The sequence below is a fragment of the Chiloscyllium punctatum genome, chromosome 9 (genome assembly GCF_047496795.1).
Source record: "Chiloscyllium punctatum isolate Juve2018m chromosome 9, sChiPun1.3, whole genome shotgun sequence".
NCBI classification, from domain to species: domain Eukaryota; kingdom Metazoa; phylum Chordata; class Chondrichthyes; order Orectolobiformes; family Hemiscylliidae; genus Chiloscyllium; species Chiloscyllium punctatum.
This window is the reverse complement of record NC_092747.1, coordinates 18,610,928-18,624,052: the sequence shown is the minus strand read 5'-3', so window position 1 is coordinate 18,624,052 and position 13,125 is coordinate 18,610,928. Positions and strand designations below refer to the sequence as shown.

The 13,125-nt window shown below is 41.7% G+C and overlaps 1 protein-coding gene across 2 annotated transcripts in view; it reads right to left on the bottom strand.

Moving 5' to 3' along the window:
• slc9a7 (solute carrier family 9 member 7) overlaps window positions 1-13,125 on the bottom strand; it is a 147,443-nt gene that overhangs the window by 50,198 nt on the left and 84,120 nt on the right. For both annotated transcript variants that reach the window (XM_072576958.1, XM_072576959.1), the window contains exons 8-9: window positions 9,995-10,100; window positions 2,985-3,073 (exon numbers count right to left, since the gene is read on the bottom strand). In XM_072576958.1, coding sequence (XP_072433059.1) covers window positions 2,985-3,073; window positions 9,995-10,100 — 195 coding nt within the window. The remainder of the gene's footprint in view (window positions 1-2,984; window positions 3,074-9,994; window positions 10,101-13,125) is intronic.

Genomic DNA, 13,125 nt, shown 5'->3' with positions numbered 1-13,125 from the left:
ACCACTGAGCCATTGTACCATCAAGGCAAAACAAAGCTAACATTGAGTGTAGTGATCCATCAGGAGAATGACAGATGCTAATAGACCTGCTGAGTTTATCTAGGTCTTCATTTTTGTTTCAGATTTCTAGCTTGTTTTTATTTTAGGTAATTGAACTACTCTGGTTCTGTTTGAATTTAGAAGTTCTTGTGGCCAGGTTGGGCAGCTGAAGAAAGTAAGAGCTCAAGAGAGAGAAAAATAATCAGGGGCAGCACCAGTTTGGTGAAGTTAGTGGTCAGTGAAAAGCTGGAATTGTGCTTTAACCAAGTGCTGGAATCTAGTTTCAAGAATCCAGGGGAGCACAGAGCCAGGCAAGGAAGTTGAACTAACAGAGTGGGAGCAATTGTTGAAGCAATCCATGATAGAGAGCGTCTTTTGAGAGATTCAGAGAGTTTGACAGAATTAGATTAAATTTTGAAAATTTAATGAGATTTGCTCCCATACCATTAATGTCTGGGGGGACTGCTTAAAACTCCTTGTGGTGTCTCTTGATTTCATTTGCAACTTGATGTGATCTATGGACTGTTCAACCATTGTTTGTTTATTACACACATTTACCTTAGTTAATTCTGAATGCTGGAAGTAAGCTTACATACAAACACATTATACATGCATATCATACACACACATACATATATTTAATATATATATTACAGCTTGCATTACTGATCTAATTTATATGGCAACGTCTATTATTGTTTGTTCAAACTTAGGGCATCTTGTGGCTTTATCCTCTTAGGATCTCAAACTTGGTCTCCTTACAAAAGGTTACCGCTCTCTAACCAGGTTGTAACAATTTTCACAGATTGCTGATTTCCATAGTATAATTGAATAAATAAGAAAATAGATTTAACCATACAATCCAAGGTCAAAGAAGGAAAGAGAACAGAAGGTAATTGCCTAACCTGCAGGAAAGCAAGTCTCCCCAAACAGACTGCAGTGCACCACTGGCAGAGTTGTGGGAACAGGTGTTGTTGTATGGTGGAGAATTAGACATATGCAGAGGGTAGGAAGGATATTGACAACATGATGTACTTTTGCAGCATATTAATTCAAAATTTTCATATGCTTTATTTTAGCATCATTTCAATAATACTCCTTCTGCAAATACACTATGGGAATGGTAACATAGTGGCAACATTACTGGATTAGACCATAAGACCATAAGACATATGAGTGGAAGTAAGGCCATTCGGCCCATCGAGTCCACTCTGCCATTCAATCATGGCTGATGCGCATTTCAGCTCCACTTGCCAGCGTTCTCCCCGTAGCCCTTAATTCCTCTAGACAACAAGAACCTATCAATCTCGGCCTTGAAGACATTTAGCGTCCCGGCTTCCACTGCACTCCGTGGCAATGAATTCCACAGGCCCACCACTCTCTGGCTGAAGAAATGTCTCCGCATTTCCGTTCTGAAATGACCCCCTCTAATTCTAAGGCTGTGTCCACGGGTCCTAGTCTCCTCGCCTAACAGAAACAATTTTCTAGCATCCACCTTTTCAAAGCCATGTATTATTTTGTACGTCTCTATTAGATCTCCCCTTAATCTTCTAAACTCCAACGAATACAATCCCAGTATCCTCAGCCGTTCCTCATATGCTAGACCTGTCATTCCAGGGATCATCCGTGTGAATCTCCGCTGGACACGTTCCAGTGCCAGTATGTCCTTCCTGAGGTGTGGGGACCAAAACTGGACACAGTACTCCAAATGGGGCCTAACCAGAGCTTTATAAAGTCTTAGTAGTACATCTCTGCTTTTATATTCCAACCCTCTTGAGATAAGAGACAACATTGCATTCGCTTTCTTAATCACAGACTCAACCTGCATGTTTACCTTTAGAGAATCCTCGACTAGCACTCCCAGATCCCTTTGTGCTTTGGCTTTATTAAGTTTCTCACCATTTAGAAAGGATTATAGTTGGAAGGATTGAACCTAATGCCATGAAGCATGAATTCAGATTGTAGGTGGCAGAATTCATATTAAGTCAATTAATAAACTTAGAACAAAATGCTGGTCTAACTAATAATTATTATGAAACCACCAGATTGTCATGGAAATCTAGCTGGTTCACTGATGCGGGTTAGGGGGATTAACCATCCTTACAGCAGTCACTCAAACATGCATTTGTGTCTCCCACTCCACTCGACAACCACGTAGCAGACTCTTAATTGTCCTCTGAAATGGCCAACAAATCGCTCAGTTGCATCAAACCATAGAAAAGCAATATGTGTCCTTTGGGGCTGCCACAGCTCAAAGAGGTGGCACACTACCTTCTTATCAGACACAGTTGGGAAGGCACAATAGATGCTAGTTTTTCTACAGTGTTTACATCACAAAAATAGGCATAAAAATTAGTGATGGAACTGCAAAAACTCTGCTTCTTCTCCATTTCCCCCCTGTCCTGCAAGCTCTAGTTCACTTCAGGGCGTATGTGAGCTCCACAGACACATTTTAAACACAGATATATAAACATAATAGAAAGTATGCAAGGACACATTACCTGGAACTTTAAACATTTTCTACCAGCTGCAGGTTGTCCAAGTCCAAAGCTCTGAAGTCATCGCAGTAAACCACTCTTAACTCTTTCTTCCTTTAAGACATTATTTAAAGCCTGCCTCTGACCCAGAAGTAGGCTTTTTGGACATCTGTCCCAACATCGCTTTGAGGCCCAATGTCAAATTTTTTCAATTATACTCTAACTTTTTTTTAAAACATGAAAGGCAGTACAGAAATGCAATCTGTTGTCTCAGGATTGTAAATGTGGATTAGAATTCTGCCCAATTGCGTTTTCCATCATTTCAGGGCATTAGGGCTACTCGTCCTGACTGTCATCCTGCTGTGATATTCCAAAACAAATGCAAGAACAAAGCAGGAACTTTTCTAACACCAAACCCATGTTACACACACAATCCAACTGAGGACTGATACCAATAGGCTTCCATACCTGCTTTGTTCTGTCTCTTGACTCTGCAGACAGGTTGTTGTACGTATAATGAGCTTGCGTGATTCCACAGAAGAGAACTGCAACCACACCTGCACAGAAAATACCAAGGTTTGTTAAAAACAGGAAGGCGGGTCAAACTGCTTGTCATTTTAGATGAGTGGCCAGTGACATTCCTGGTACCAGAGAGCCAGACAGTGAGCATTGCTATCGCTGAACTCCCACCCCTCCCCTCTCCACCATCAACATCCTGAATATGAGCACCAAAGGGTCTGTCTCCATGCTGTATGACTCCACAACCAGATACCTAACCGGACCAGCCATAAATCCAAGCTAGAGGCTGAGAATTCTGTGGGAAAAACTCCAATCTTGCCTCCCTGTAGCTTGTCACCCATCGACAAGGCACAAAGCTGGAGTGTGGTGGAATGCTCTCCACTTGGAGGAGTGCGGCTCCAACGACACTAAAGACACCATCTATGACAAAGTGGCTTGCTTTATTTGCACCTCATCCATCATCTTCAACATTCATTGCTTCCAGCACTGAGTCACAATGGTAGCACTATATTTCACACAAGATGTCTTGTAGCAACTTGCCAAGATTCCTTCAAAGAACACCACCACCATTTAAAAAAAGGACAGAAAAGCAGACAGACAGGAACACAACCATTTGCAAATTTCCCTCACATCGACATACCAACCAGACTTGAAACTCCCTCACCATTACTTTACTGTTCCTATTGTCGGTAGGCCCAAATCCTGAACCTTCTTAACATGATGGGTTGACATTCACCTCAAGGACTGCAGCAGTGGTTCATCACCACTTTCTCAAGGACAATTAGGGGTGAGCAATAAATGGTAGCCAAGTCACACGATACCCACAAGTATCAAAAAAAATTAAAAACATTCTCAACAGCCAGCACGAAGTCAGGCTGAATCCAGGAAATACAGGAGCTAGTAGTCTCAGTCAATGGAGACAATTCTATATTAATGGGTGGCAGATTGTTCCTTACACAAAATTGAGGCAAAGGACATAAATCATAAGCCCAAGTGCAGCTTTAAAAAAAAATCTCCAAACCTGGTCTGTTCTACTGCAGATAATATAAACTGCAGATTTATTATATCCATGAAAGTGAAACAGTAAGCAGGTTACAGATGAGCAGTGTCTGGAGTTGGACACAGAAAGTGACATGAGTAATAAATCACCAGCTTCTCATCATACAGACTAACCAAGCTCTTTCCTGGCTGTTAAACAGATTCAGCCAGGGTTGCAGACAGCGAAGCAACCATCCATTGGAGGATTTCACACCATCCATCAAATTACCTTTCCTTGCTGTCACGGCAAAATAATGAGAACCTTTGCTTTATTCTTTATTAGGTAGAGAGAAACACCAACAATTTCCTGCACCTGCAGGACTGCAGCTACATCCTGGTCAAACTGCATCATTAGCTCCCTGAAGCACCGCTATTTCAGACCACACGCAAGTTCCAACTAGACACAAAGCATCAACACCTGGTGAACCTCAGAAACTGATTGACTTCATACAATTGTGGGGTGCAAACATATAGAGTCTTCCTTTTCTCTTCCACTGTCCCCTACACTTAAGAAGGGTAGAATTATAACCACGAACTCGATTAATATGAAGTGCCTATCAAGGCTTTGGTTCTTCTCCTAGTTTGGTTTTAAAAAGCACAAATTCTTGCACTTCCCCTGGGTCCTCAGAAATGGTGCCCACAACCTCAGAAGAGACTGGGGACACAAATAAATCTGCTTAGCCCCAAGCATTGTGTCTTAATCTAAACTTGAATTGTGAATAATACATCCATGGCATCAGTATGGCATTCTAAAAACCTTCTGTCTCAGCCACCTATTGCGACAATGGATCATAACCCTCGATCACCTACGTATGTACTGAGCTTTCAGCTGTGACTGCTTTTTATTAAGACAACAGGAGAGGACGGGAAGCCAAAGAAATGACAGAAATTGTAAAAGGTGAGAAATGTAATTCAGTGACCACCTGGAAGACTGGTGTGAATTATCCTCATCCACAAGGGAAACTTGGAATGTTACACCTGACATGTGTCAAGAAAGCTTCAAAAGAGAAGGATTTGAAAATAGCAATGCACCACAAACTGAACTCAAATCACCAGTGAGTTGTCTCAGATTGTGACAATTTGGATAAAAAGGAAAGACAGAATTTAGGTGAGTGATAGGTGAGTGATACGTGGGATACTGCTGCTCCTTTAGCAAGGTTTTGTCGTCCTTGGTTTTTTCTCTCCAGAGGGGTTGTAAAAAGCAGAGGTTTCAGTTTGTCTGTGATTTGGGGTCTTTGGGGTAAAAATGAGGAAAATGTGAGTCATGTTTAAGCTGCAGGTAAAAAGGAAGTCTCTCTCTCTCTCTCTTTCCCCTTGCAGCAAAGTCAGAAGAAAACAAACCACGGTAAAAAGAAACAGGACAACTGTTCTCAGCTGATCTGCAAAGGCAAGTATCTTGGAAACAACTGCTCACCAGTGCTACTGGTATCACCCAAAGTGATAACTGCAACGTCTCATTGCCTACTCTTCACAGAACTGAGACTGATTGAACAACCGTTTTTGTAAAAATAAAACTTTCTAGGACTCACACTCATTTCTAGCCCGTGTGTTATACAGATTTAATTGTCTCGTGTACTCAAATACAGGAGTACAGGAAAAACAGTGTACAATGTCGCCACACACCATGCCATCTAGATACAACGGCACAAAAAAAACCTGTTTCTTTTACTACTTTAAGAAAGAAAGAAAAGTTAAACATTACCTTCATAGAATAAGTAAAAAGAAAGAAATAAAGGTAACAGTTAACATTGTCTGTTGTGTTGTTGCAGCTCATGTTTAGTTAATAATAAATTTACTCTGGTTAATGTGAAAAAGCCTGGTTAAATTGGCTTCTTTTAAAACTTTAATTCATTTTGTCTTGGAGAAGATCAAGCGAAGAATCATTTTTAAATTAACGCCGTTCGGACAAATTTAGATGTGATAAAGCAGAGGAACCTTACTGAAAGCTTCACGTTTCAGATTATTCCTTCAGGAACTGTAACAACCTAGGGAACCTTGCCAGGTACTGATTGGAACCACCTTTATGGAAGCTCTGATTGTGATAGATGGACAATTTAGTGTCATGTTAAAAGGAACAGTAGAAGGCTATTCAGCCCTTTGGGCTGTTTCTATCATTCCTGAATAGCTAATTTGTGCCTCCATTCAAGTTAACTGTTAATGTTCCATTAAGCTCAACACAGCATCCTCATCTAATAAAAATCCTTTAATCTAAGCTTTGAATGAATCAATAGTAAAATAAATGCATGGTTCAAAGACCAGTGTGTGAGAAGTGAGTATCAGTTCATAAGGCGAGGGATAGTGGGGGCTGTATGGCTGAGACAGTCTGAACCTGAACCTTGCTAGGAGGACAAGCAGGGAGGTAGAGAGGGCTTTCAACTAAACAATGGGAGTCAGGGTTGAAAAGTGTGGTGCTGGAAAAGCACAGCCGGTCAGGCAGCATCTGAGGAGCAGGAGAATCACAAGCTTAAGTGTGATGTACCAAAATGAGTCTGGAGAGTCAACACAGTGAAGCAAAATAGAAATTTCCCAGAATTCTGATCTGCAGTAGGATCTGGGCATTTTTGTGCACTAAGTTGGTACGCAGGTACAGCAAGTAATTAACGTGGCTAACGGAATGCTATCCTTATTACAAGAGGAATTAAATATAAGGAAGGAAATGATGCTTCAGTTACACAAATCATTGGAATCCAAAACACAGAATACATTTTATTAAAAGGCAGAGCAGGACTGAGGTGCCAAATGGCCTACCTCTGCTCTGAATTTGTATTTAAGAATGCAAATTTTAATTTCAGCCCCAACATCAAGAACTGTTGAAGAAGGCTTACAGATTTCCAATGCCCTTTGTGCCAAGAAAACTTCACAATATCACCAATACAGCCTCTCTCTCAACTTAAGATTATGTTACCCTTGTTCTGGATTCCACCTCATTTGAGAAAATAGCTTTATTCTATCAATCTTATCAAACATTTTGATCATTTAAACATTTTTGACTTTATTCGAACTCCTGGCTGCGTGGAATGTGCCTTGATTCAGAGTCTGCCAGTGGTGGGAAAACCTCCCACCATTAAGTTGTCGGCAGGAAGGGCCGTTAAGAAACTTGCCTGCTTACAGTGGGATGTCAATTTGGCTTATTAAATGATGCCAATTATCTCTGACCACACCAGAATTTAGAACTCCTGGTCAAAATTCCTGAATTCCTTTCTGAGCAGTATTGTCTGTATCAACAACAAATGCATAGCAGCAGTCCAAGTGGACAGCTCAGCACGTCCTTCAAAAAGATAGCTAGGAGTGAACAATGAATGCTGGCCTAGCCAACAATCTTGTGGACCTTTTTTTAAAAGCAGTGGTGTCTCAGGACTAAATAGGAAGCACACAGCTTCTCTGTGCTTTCAGAAGGGATCCCAGCAAAACAGTTTACTACTGCATCGCCTGGTGAGTTACTTAATATTGTTACAAAAACAGAAGTTGCAGAAAAGCTCAGCAGGTCTGGCAGCATAGAGATGTACAGCATGGAAATAGACCCTTTGGTCCAACCCGTCCATACCGACCAGATATCCCAACCCAATCTAGTCCCACCTGCCAGCACCGGGCCCATATCCCTCCAAACCCTTCCTATTCATACACCCATCCAAATGCCTCTTAAAATGTTGCAATTGTACTAGCCTCCACCACATCCTCTGGCAGCTCATTCCATACACATACAACCCTCTGCGTGAAAAAGTTGCCCCTGAGGTCTCTTTTATATCTTTCCCCTCTCACCCTAAACCTATGCCCTCTAGCTCTGGACTCCCCCACCCCGGGGAAAAGACTTTGTCTATTTATCCTATCCATGCCCCGCAATTTTCTAAACCTCTATAAGGTCACCCCTCAGTCTCCGACGCTCCAGGGAAAACAGCCCCAGCCTGTTCAGCCTCTCCCTATAGCTCAAATCCTCCAACCCTGGCAACATCCTTGTAAATCTCTTCTGAACCCTTTCAAGTTTCACAACATCTTTCCGATAGGAAGGAGACCAGAACTGCACACAATATTCAAATCAGAACTAATGTTTCAGGTCCAGTAACCCTTCCTCAAAACTGATGGTAGCGAGGAAAAAGTTGTTTTTTTTTTAAATGCAGAAGACAGGGTGGGTGGGAGGGAGTAAGGAATAAATGATAGGTGGGGATCGAGAAGAACAGTTGGATAGATATAAGGAGTGGATAATGATGAGCCTGGGAAAATAAACAGCTACTATTGTGGACTATTAGGGGCTACTAATGGGTTGTGTGTAATAGCAGACTATGTAATAACCCTTGCATGTGGGGGTTGGGGTATGGACATGGGAAAAGATGCCATAATTGTTGAACTCTATATGGAGTCCAGAAGGCTGTAGAATTCCCAAGTAGAAAATGAGATTCTGTTCTTCCAGCTTGTGCTGAGTTTTACTGGAGCACGACAGCAAGCCTGAGACAGAATTGTTGGTCAGGGAACAAGGTAGCTTTTGTCAGGCACTCAGTACTGAGAGAGGAAAAAGGGTGCTGCTGATAGCCACCAATACTTCAAACCTCATTCCCTGCTCTTGTATCTGTTCTCACCTTCTGTAACCCCTATCATTTGTCAGTGTTCAGGGATCCAATGGTGATCCCTGAAATAGTAACTGGAGCATTACTAGCGACCAATTCCAATCTCCAACTGGGCCACCTTTACCCAAATTAAATCCCAACCCTCAAAGAGATGATCTTGTGATCCTCTATCCTCACGGAAAGTAAGACTCATTAATGAAACTCATCCTTGTGACATAGGTAGCTTTGCCTTTTACACTTATACCAAAAAGGACCAAGCTTGAGGATGCCCTGAGTTAAGATCATATTTTAGGCTTCAACAGTTAGAATAGGCTTCCTTTCAACCTATCACTCTGGGCTAGGTTCCAGCGATCAGCACACTATGGCAATACTAAGACCCAGTCTCAATACGTGATGTACACTCATGAAGCATTCATAGCAGTAAGATGTAGTTATGGTTTCATTTGGAATGGTTTCTTATCTTCAGTACCTCTTGTAGCAAATCAATTGATTTGCAGGACTGGTCAGAGGATACACTGAACTCTACAGTCGAGGGAGTTAAATTGATATCTGGTGATTGCACGAACTAAGGGGTTAGTCTCACCTTCATAACCCTGCACATCAACTCCGTGCTCTCACATTACCAGAATCAGTTGTCTCGGTTGAAAGAAATTGAGCAGACTACAAATAGATGACCAAAAAGTGTCTGATTAGATATTTCTTTCAAATATTGAATGAGACACAATGGTGACACCTTAAGGTTCATAGATATGCTTGAATAGGTTAATCCAACTCGAAGTTGTACATGAACTGGGATTAGAACAGGAGGAGGAAAAAGAAAGACATGCCCTTGGAAATTCTTTGTGCTCCAATCTACAATGTTGCTATTAAATAGGCAACAGAGGAAATCTTGCCTTGCATTATGGTTTATCAAAGGAAGGGTTACTAGACCCAAAACATTTTTGTGCAATTTAGATATCCTGCAATATAATTCTCAGATGGACAGGTGTTTGCAGCTATGCAGTGAATAATTCAGTGATTTATATATTCCAGTGATATTTATATTGGTTATGCCACCCCAAATAGTTCCCCGATTGGAAGTGGCCAGCCACATACAGGTTTAGAACAGAAACCAAATCGCTCAATCTACATATTTCAATTCCAAACCACACAGTTTATTTAACAAATAGCTGAATTCAATCCAATGGAGTCAACAGTTGACTAGTATTCCATTTTACCTTTGACGCTCTATTTGGTAAACTTACAACATTCACAAAGCAGAATTATGACTGTAGTAACAGGACTAGAATAGAATCTGAAGCATCTTTCCAAGGAATGGACATCAATCTTGGTCTGACTCTTGTTCCTAGTTCATTAACTCACCAGTGAAGCCACATGCTTCTGCAAGGAGAAAGGTGCTCCACGACATCAAGAAAAATAGTGCGGTCTCCAGGAGAGGGAAGCAATGCAGTTTGGTAAATTTGGTGACGTAGGAAAGCAGTCAATTAAGGAAATAGCTGAATATCAGAACCCAAAGTTACACAGAGTGTCATTCAAAAGTGAAAGCAGCATTTCTAGAGAAAACACCTGTCTTATTGTTGACTGGGAGCACGACTCAATCATGAGTCATTTAAGACCCAGGGATACTTTGTCACTGATCAGTTGGAACATGTGTTTTACCTTGTCTATCTTTTTGAGGCAGAGATTGTTTTGAGAAAGACATGTAACATGCTGAGGTCAACTAGAGACTAATGGATATTGCTTTGAGTGTCTTCTCTCTCCTATGTTCTCTTGAGACAAGGACCCAACATCTCAAGGTGAGCAAAATAACAGCTTTTCTTTTCAATAGGAGGCAACAGAACACAGCAGCTATTTCCACTGTGATTTTCTGGATATATTTTGGGAGGGGAAGGCGATCATTTATAGAGCTGGGCAAGAAATGTGGGAGGGGTGAAGGAAGAATTTTTTTTAAAGAAGTCAATCACAGCCAGTAGTAATGATCTAGAACTTGCTATTTCTCACTGCAGCAGCGTAAACTCATTGCTCTGAATGATCTCCTGTGCTGTAGTAGATCTGTCACAATCAAATTCAACCAGTTTTAATAGGTGACTGTAAAAGAGTCAAATGTGTATAATATAAATGCTTGGTCAAGTAGCAGAACTAAATTCCAACTATTTATGAACAAGCAGATTTACAACTAAAAAGAGACACGGCACAACTGGGCACATTATCATATTGGCTTCCTCTTGATCCTTATCTTTCCCCATTTGCTCCCAAGTGCACAGATTCATTGGAAGATGTTAGTTCCAAAAACCATTAACAGCTAATTTCCACTGATAGGTGAGGTGAGGGGGGAGCGGGGTTGCTGGTGGAGCTGAGGGAGATGCCAAATGTTTATTTGACCACAGAGTGCAGGAGCCATCACAGTGGAGCCTGTGAATGTCCTTCTGCAACATCTGCATGTCAAGTTCTCCATTAAGGAGTCACCGATAATGAACAAGCATTGACATGCTGTACACTATTCTTCAGTCAAAACGTAGAGTCCTAATAATATTTTTGTTTGAATTCAATCACAGGATGTAGGCATCACTGGCTAGGCCAGTATTTGTTACCCAGAGGGCAGTTGAGAACCAACCATGCTGCTGTGGAACTGGAGTCACATGCTGGACAAAACCAAGTAAAGATGGCAGTTTCTGCAAAGTTTGTGAGAAAAGATTTGTAGCTCGGGTGCTCGTTGTTGTGGTTCTGTTCGCCGAGCTGGGAATTTGTGTTGCAGACGTTTCATCCCCTGTCTAAGTGACATCCTCAGTGCTTGGGAGCCTCCTGTGAAGCGCTTCTGTGCTCTTTCCCCCGGCATTTGTAGTGGTTTGAATCTGTCACTTCCGGTTGTCAGTTCCAGCTGTCCGTTGTAGTGGTCGGTATATTGGGTCCAGGTCGATGTGCTTATTGATTGAATCTGTGGATGAGTGCCATGCCTCTAGGAATTCCCTGGCGGTTCTCTGTTTGGCTTGCCCTATAATAGTAGTGCTGTCCCAGTCGAATTCATGTTGCTTGTCATCTGCATGTGTGGCTACTAAGGATAGCTGGTCGTGTCGTTTCGTGGCTAGGTGGTGTTCATGGATACGGATCGTTAGCGGTCTTCCTGTTTGTCCTATGTAGCCACACATGCAGATGACAAGCAACATGAATTTGACTGGGACAACACTACTATTATAGGACAAGCCAAACAGAGAACTGCCAGGGAATTCCTAGAGGCATGGCACTCATCCACAGATTCAATCAATAAGCACATCGACCTGGACCCAATATATACCGACCACTGCAACGGACAGCTGGAACTGACAACCTGAAGCGGCAGATTCAAACCACTACAAATGCCGGAGGAAAGATCACAGAAGCACTTCACAGGAGGCTCCCAAGCACTGAGGATGTCACCTAGACAGGATGAAACATCCGCAACACAAATTCCCAGCTCGGCGAACAGAACCACAACAATGGCAGTTTCTTCCCCAAAAGGACATTAGGGAACCAGCTGGGCATTTCCAACAATGGTTCCATGATCATCTTTAAACTCAAAATGGCTTTCCAATTCCCACCACCTGCCATGGTGGGATTTAAACCCTGGTTCCCAGAACATTACCTGGGTCTCTGGATTAATAATTTATGATAATACCACTAAGCCATCCCCTCTCCTCATTTACTTTTGGAATATAGACACCGCTGGCAAGGATGTATTCATTGTCAATCATCATTGCCACCAAAATGACTGTGGTTGGTTATTGTTCTCAAAGGGTTTGCTCTGGGTTTGGTTCAGTCACTAACTGTGTAGTTAACCACACAGGGTGGTACAGGCCATAAGGGTGATAATTGGCATTAGTAAACCAGTGAATTTTTAACCAGCTCAATATTGACTAGATCTACCAAATTAAATTTTCTACCTGCCTTGATGGGATGTGAGCGATTGGATTCTTGACCAGTTACAGATTAACAATGCAATGGGTAATACAGATTGTATTAAGAATTTGAAATTTTAAAAAATATAAACTGGAAGATGGTGGTCCAACTAATACCTCTTGATTATGATCTGTCCTCCTGCTAGAACATGAGTAAACCTGCACAAATACTAGCCAGTAATTTTCCAGAAAATCTATTTCTGTGAATGAGTCTCTGTGGGGCTGCTCTTCATCAATAATTGAAGTAAATCTGTATTATCATATTAACAGGGGACTCACATTCCTGAACTACTACTGTGGCTATACACAGCAACACACAAGACTGGCCAATGCCAACAGTATAACAGGCTCCAACGTCAGTAGCATAGTGTGATGTTTAGCTGCATTAAAACCTCAGTAAGTTCTCAATTTTTAGCTGCAGATCAAAGCCACAAATCTAGCCTGTGAAGCTAGATTCAGATATCAGCAGCACTCTCTCCAGGAAAGTGTTCCAATGGAACAGGCCTTTGGTTCAAGCCCTACTTCAGGTGCTATATTAGAGGATTCAGTGTGATTCAGTGG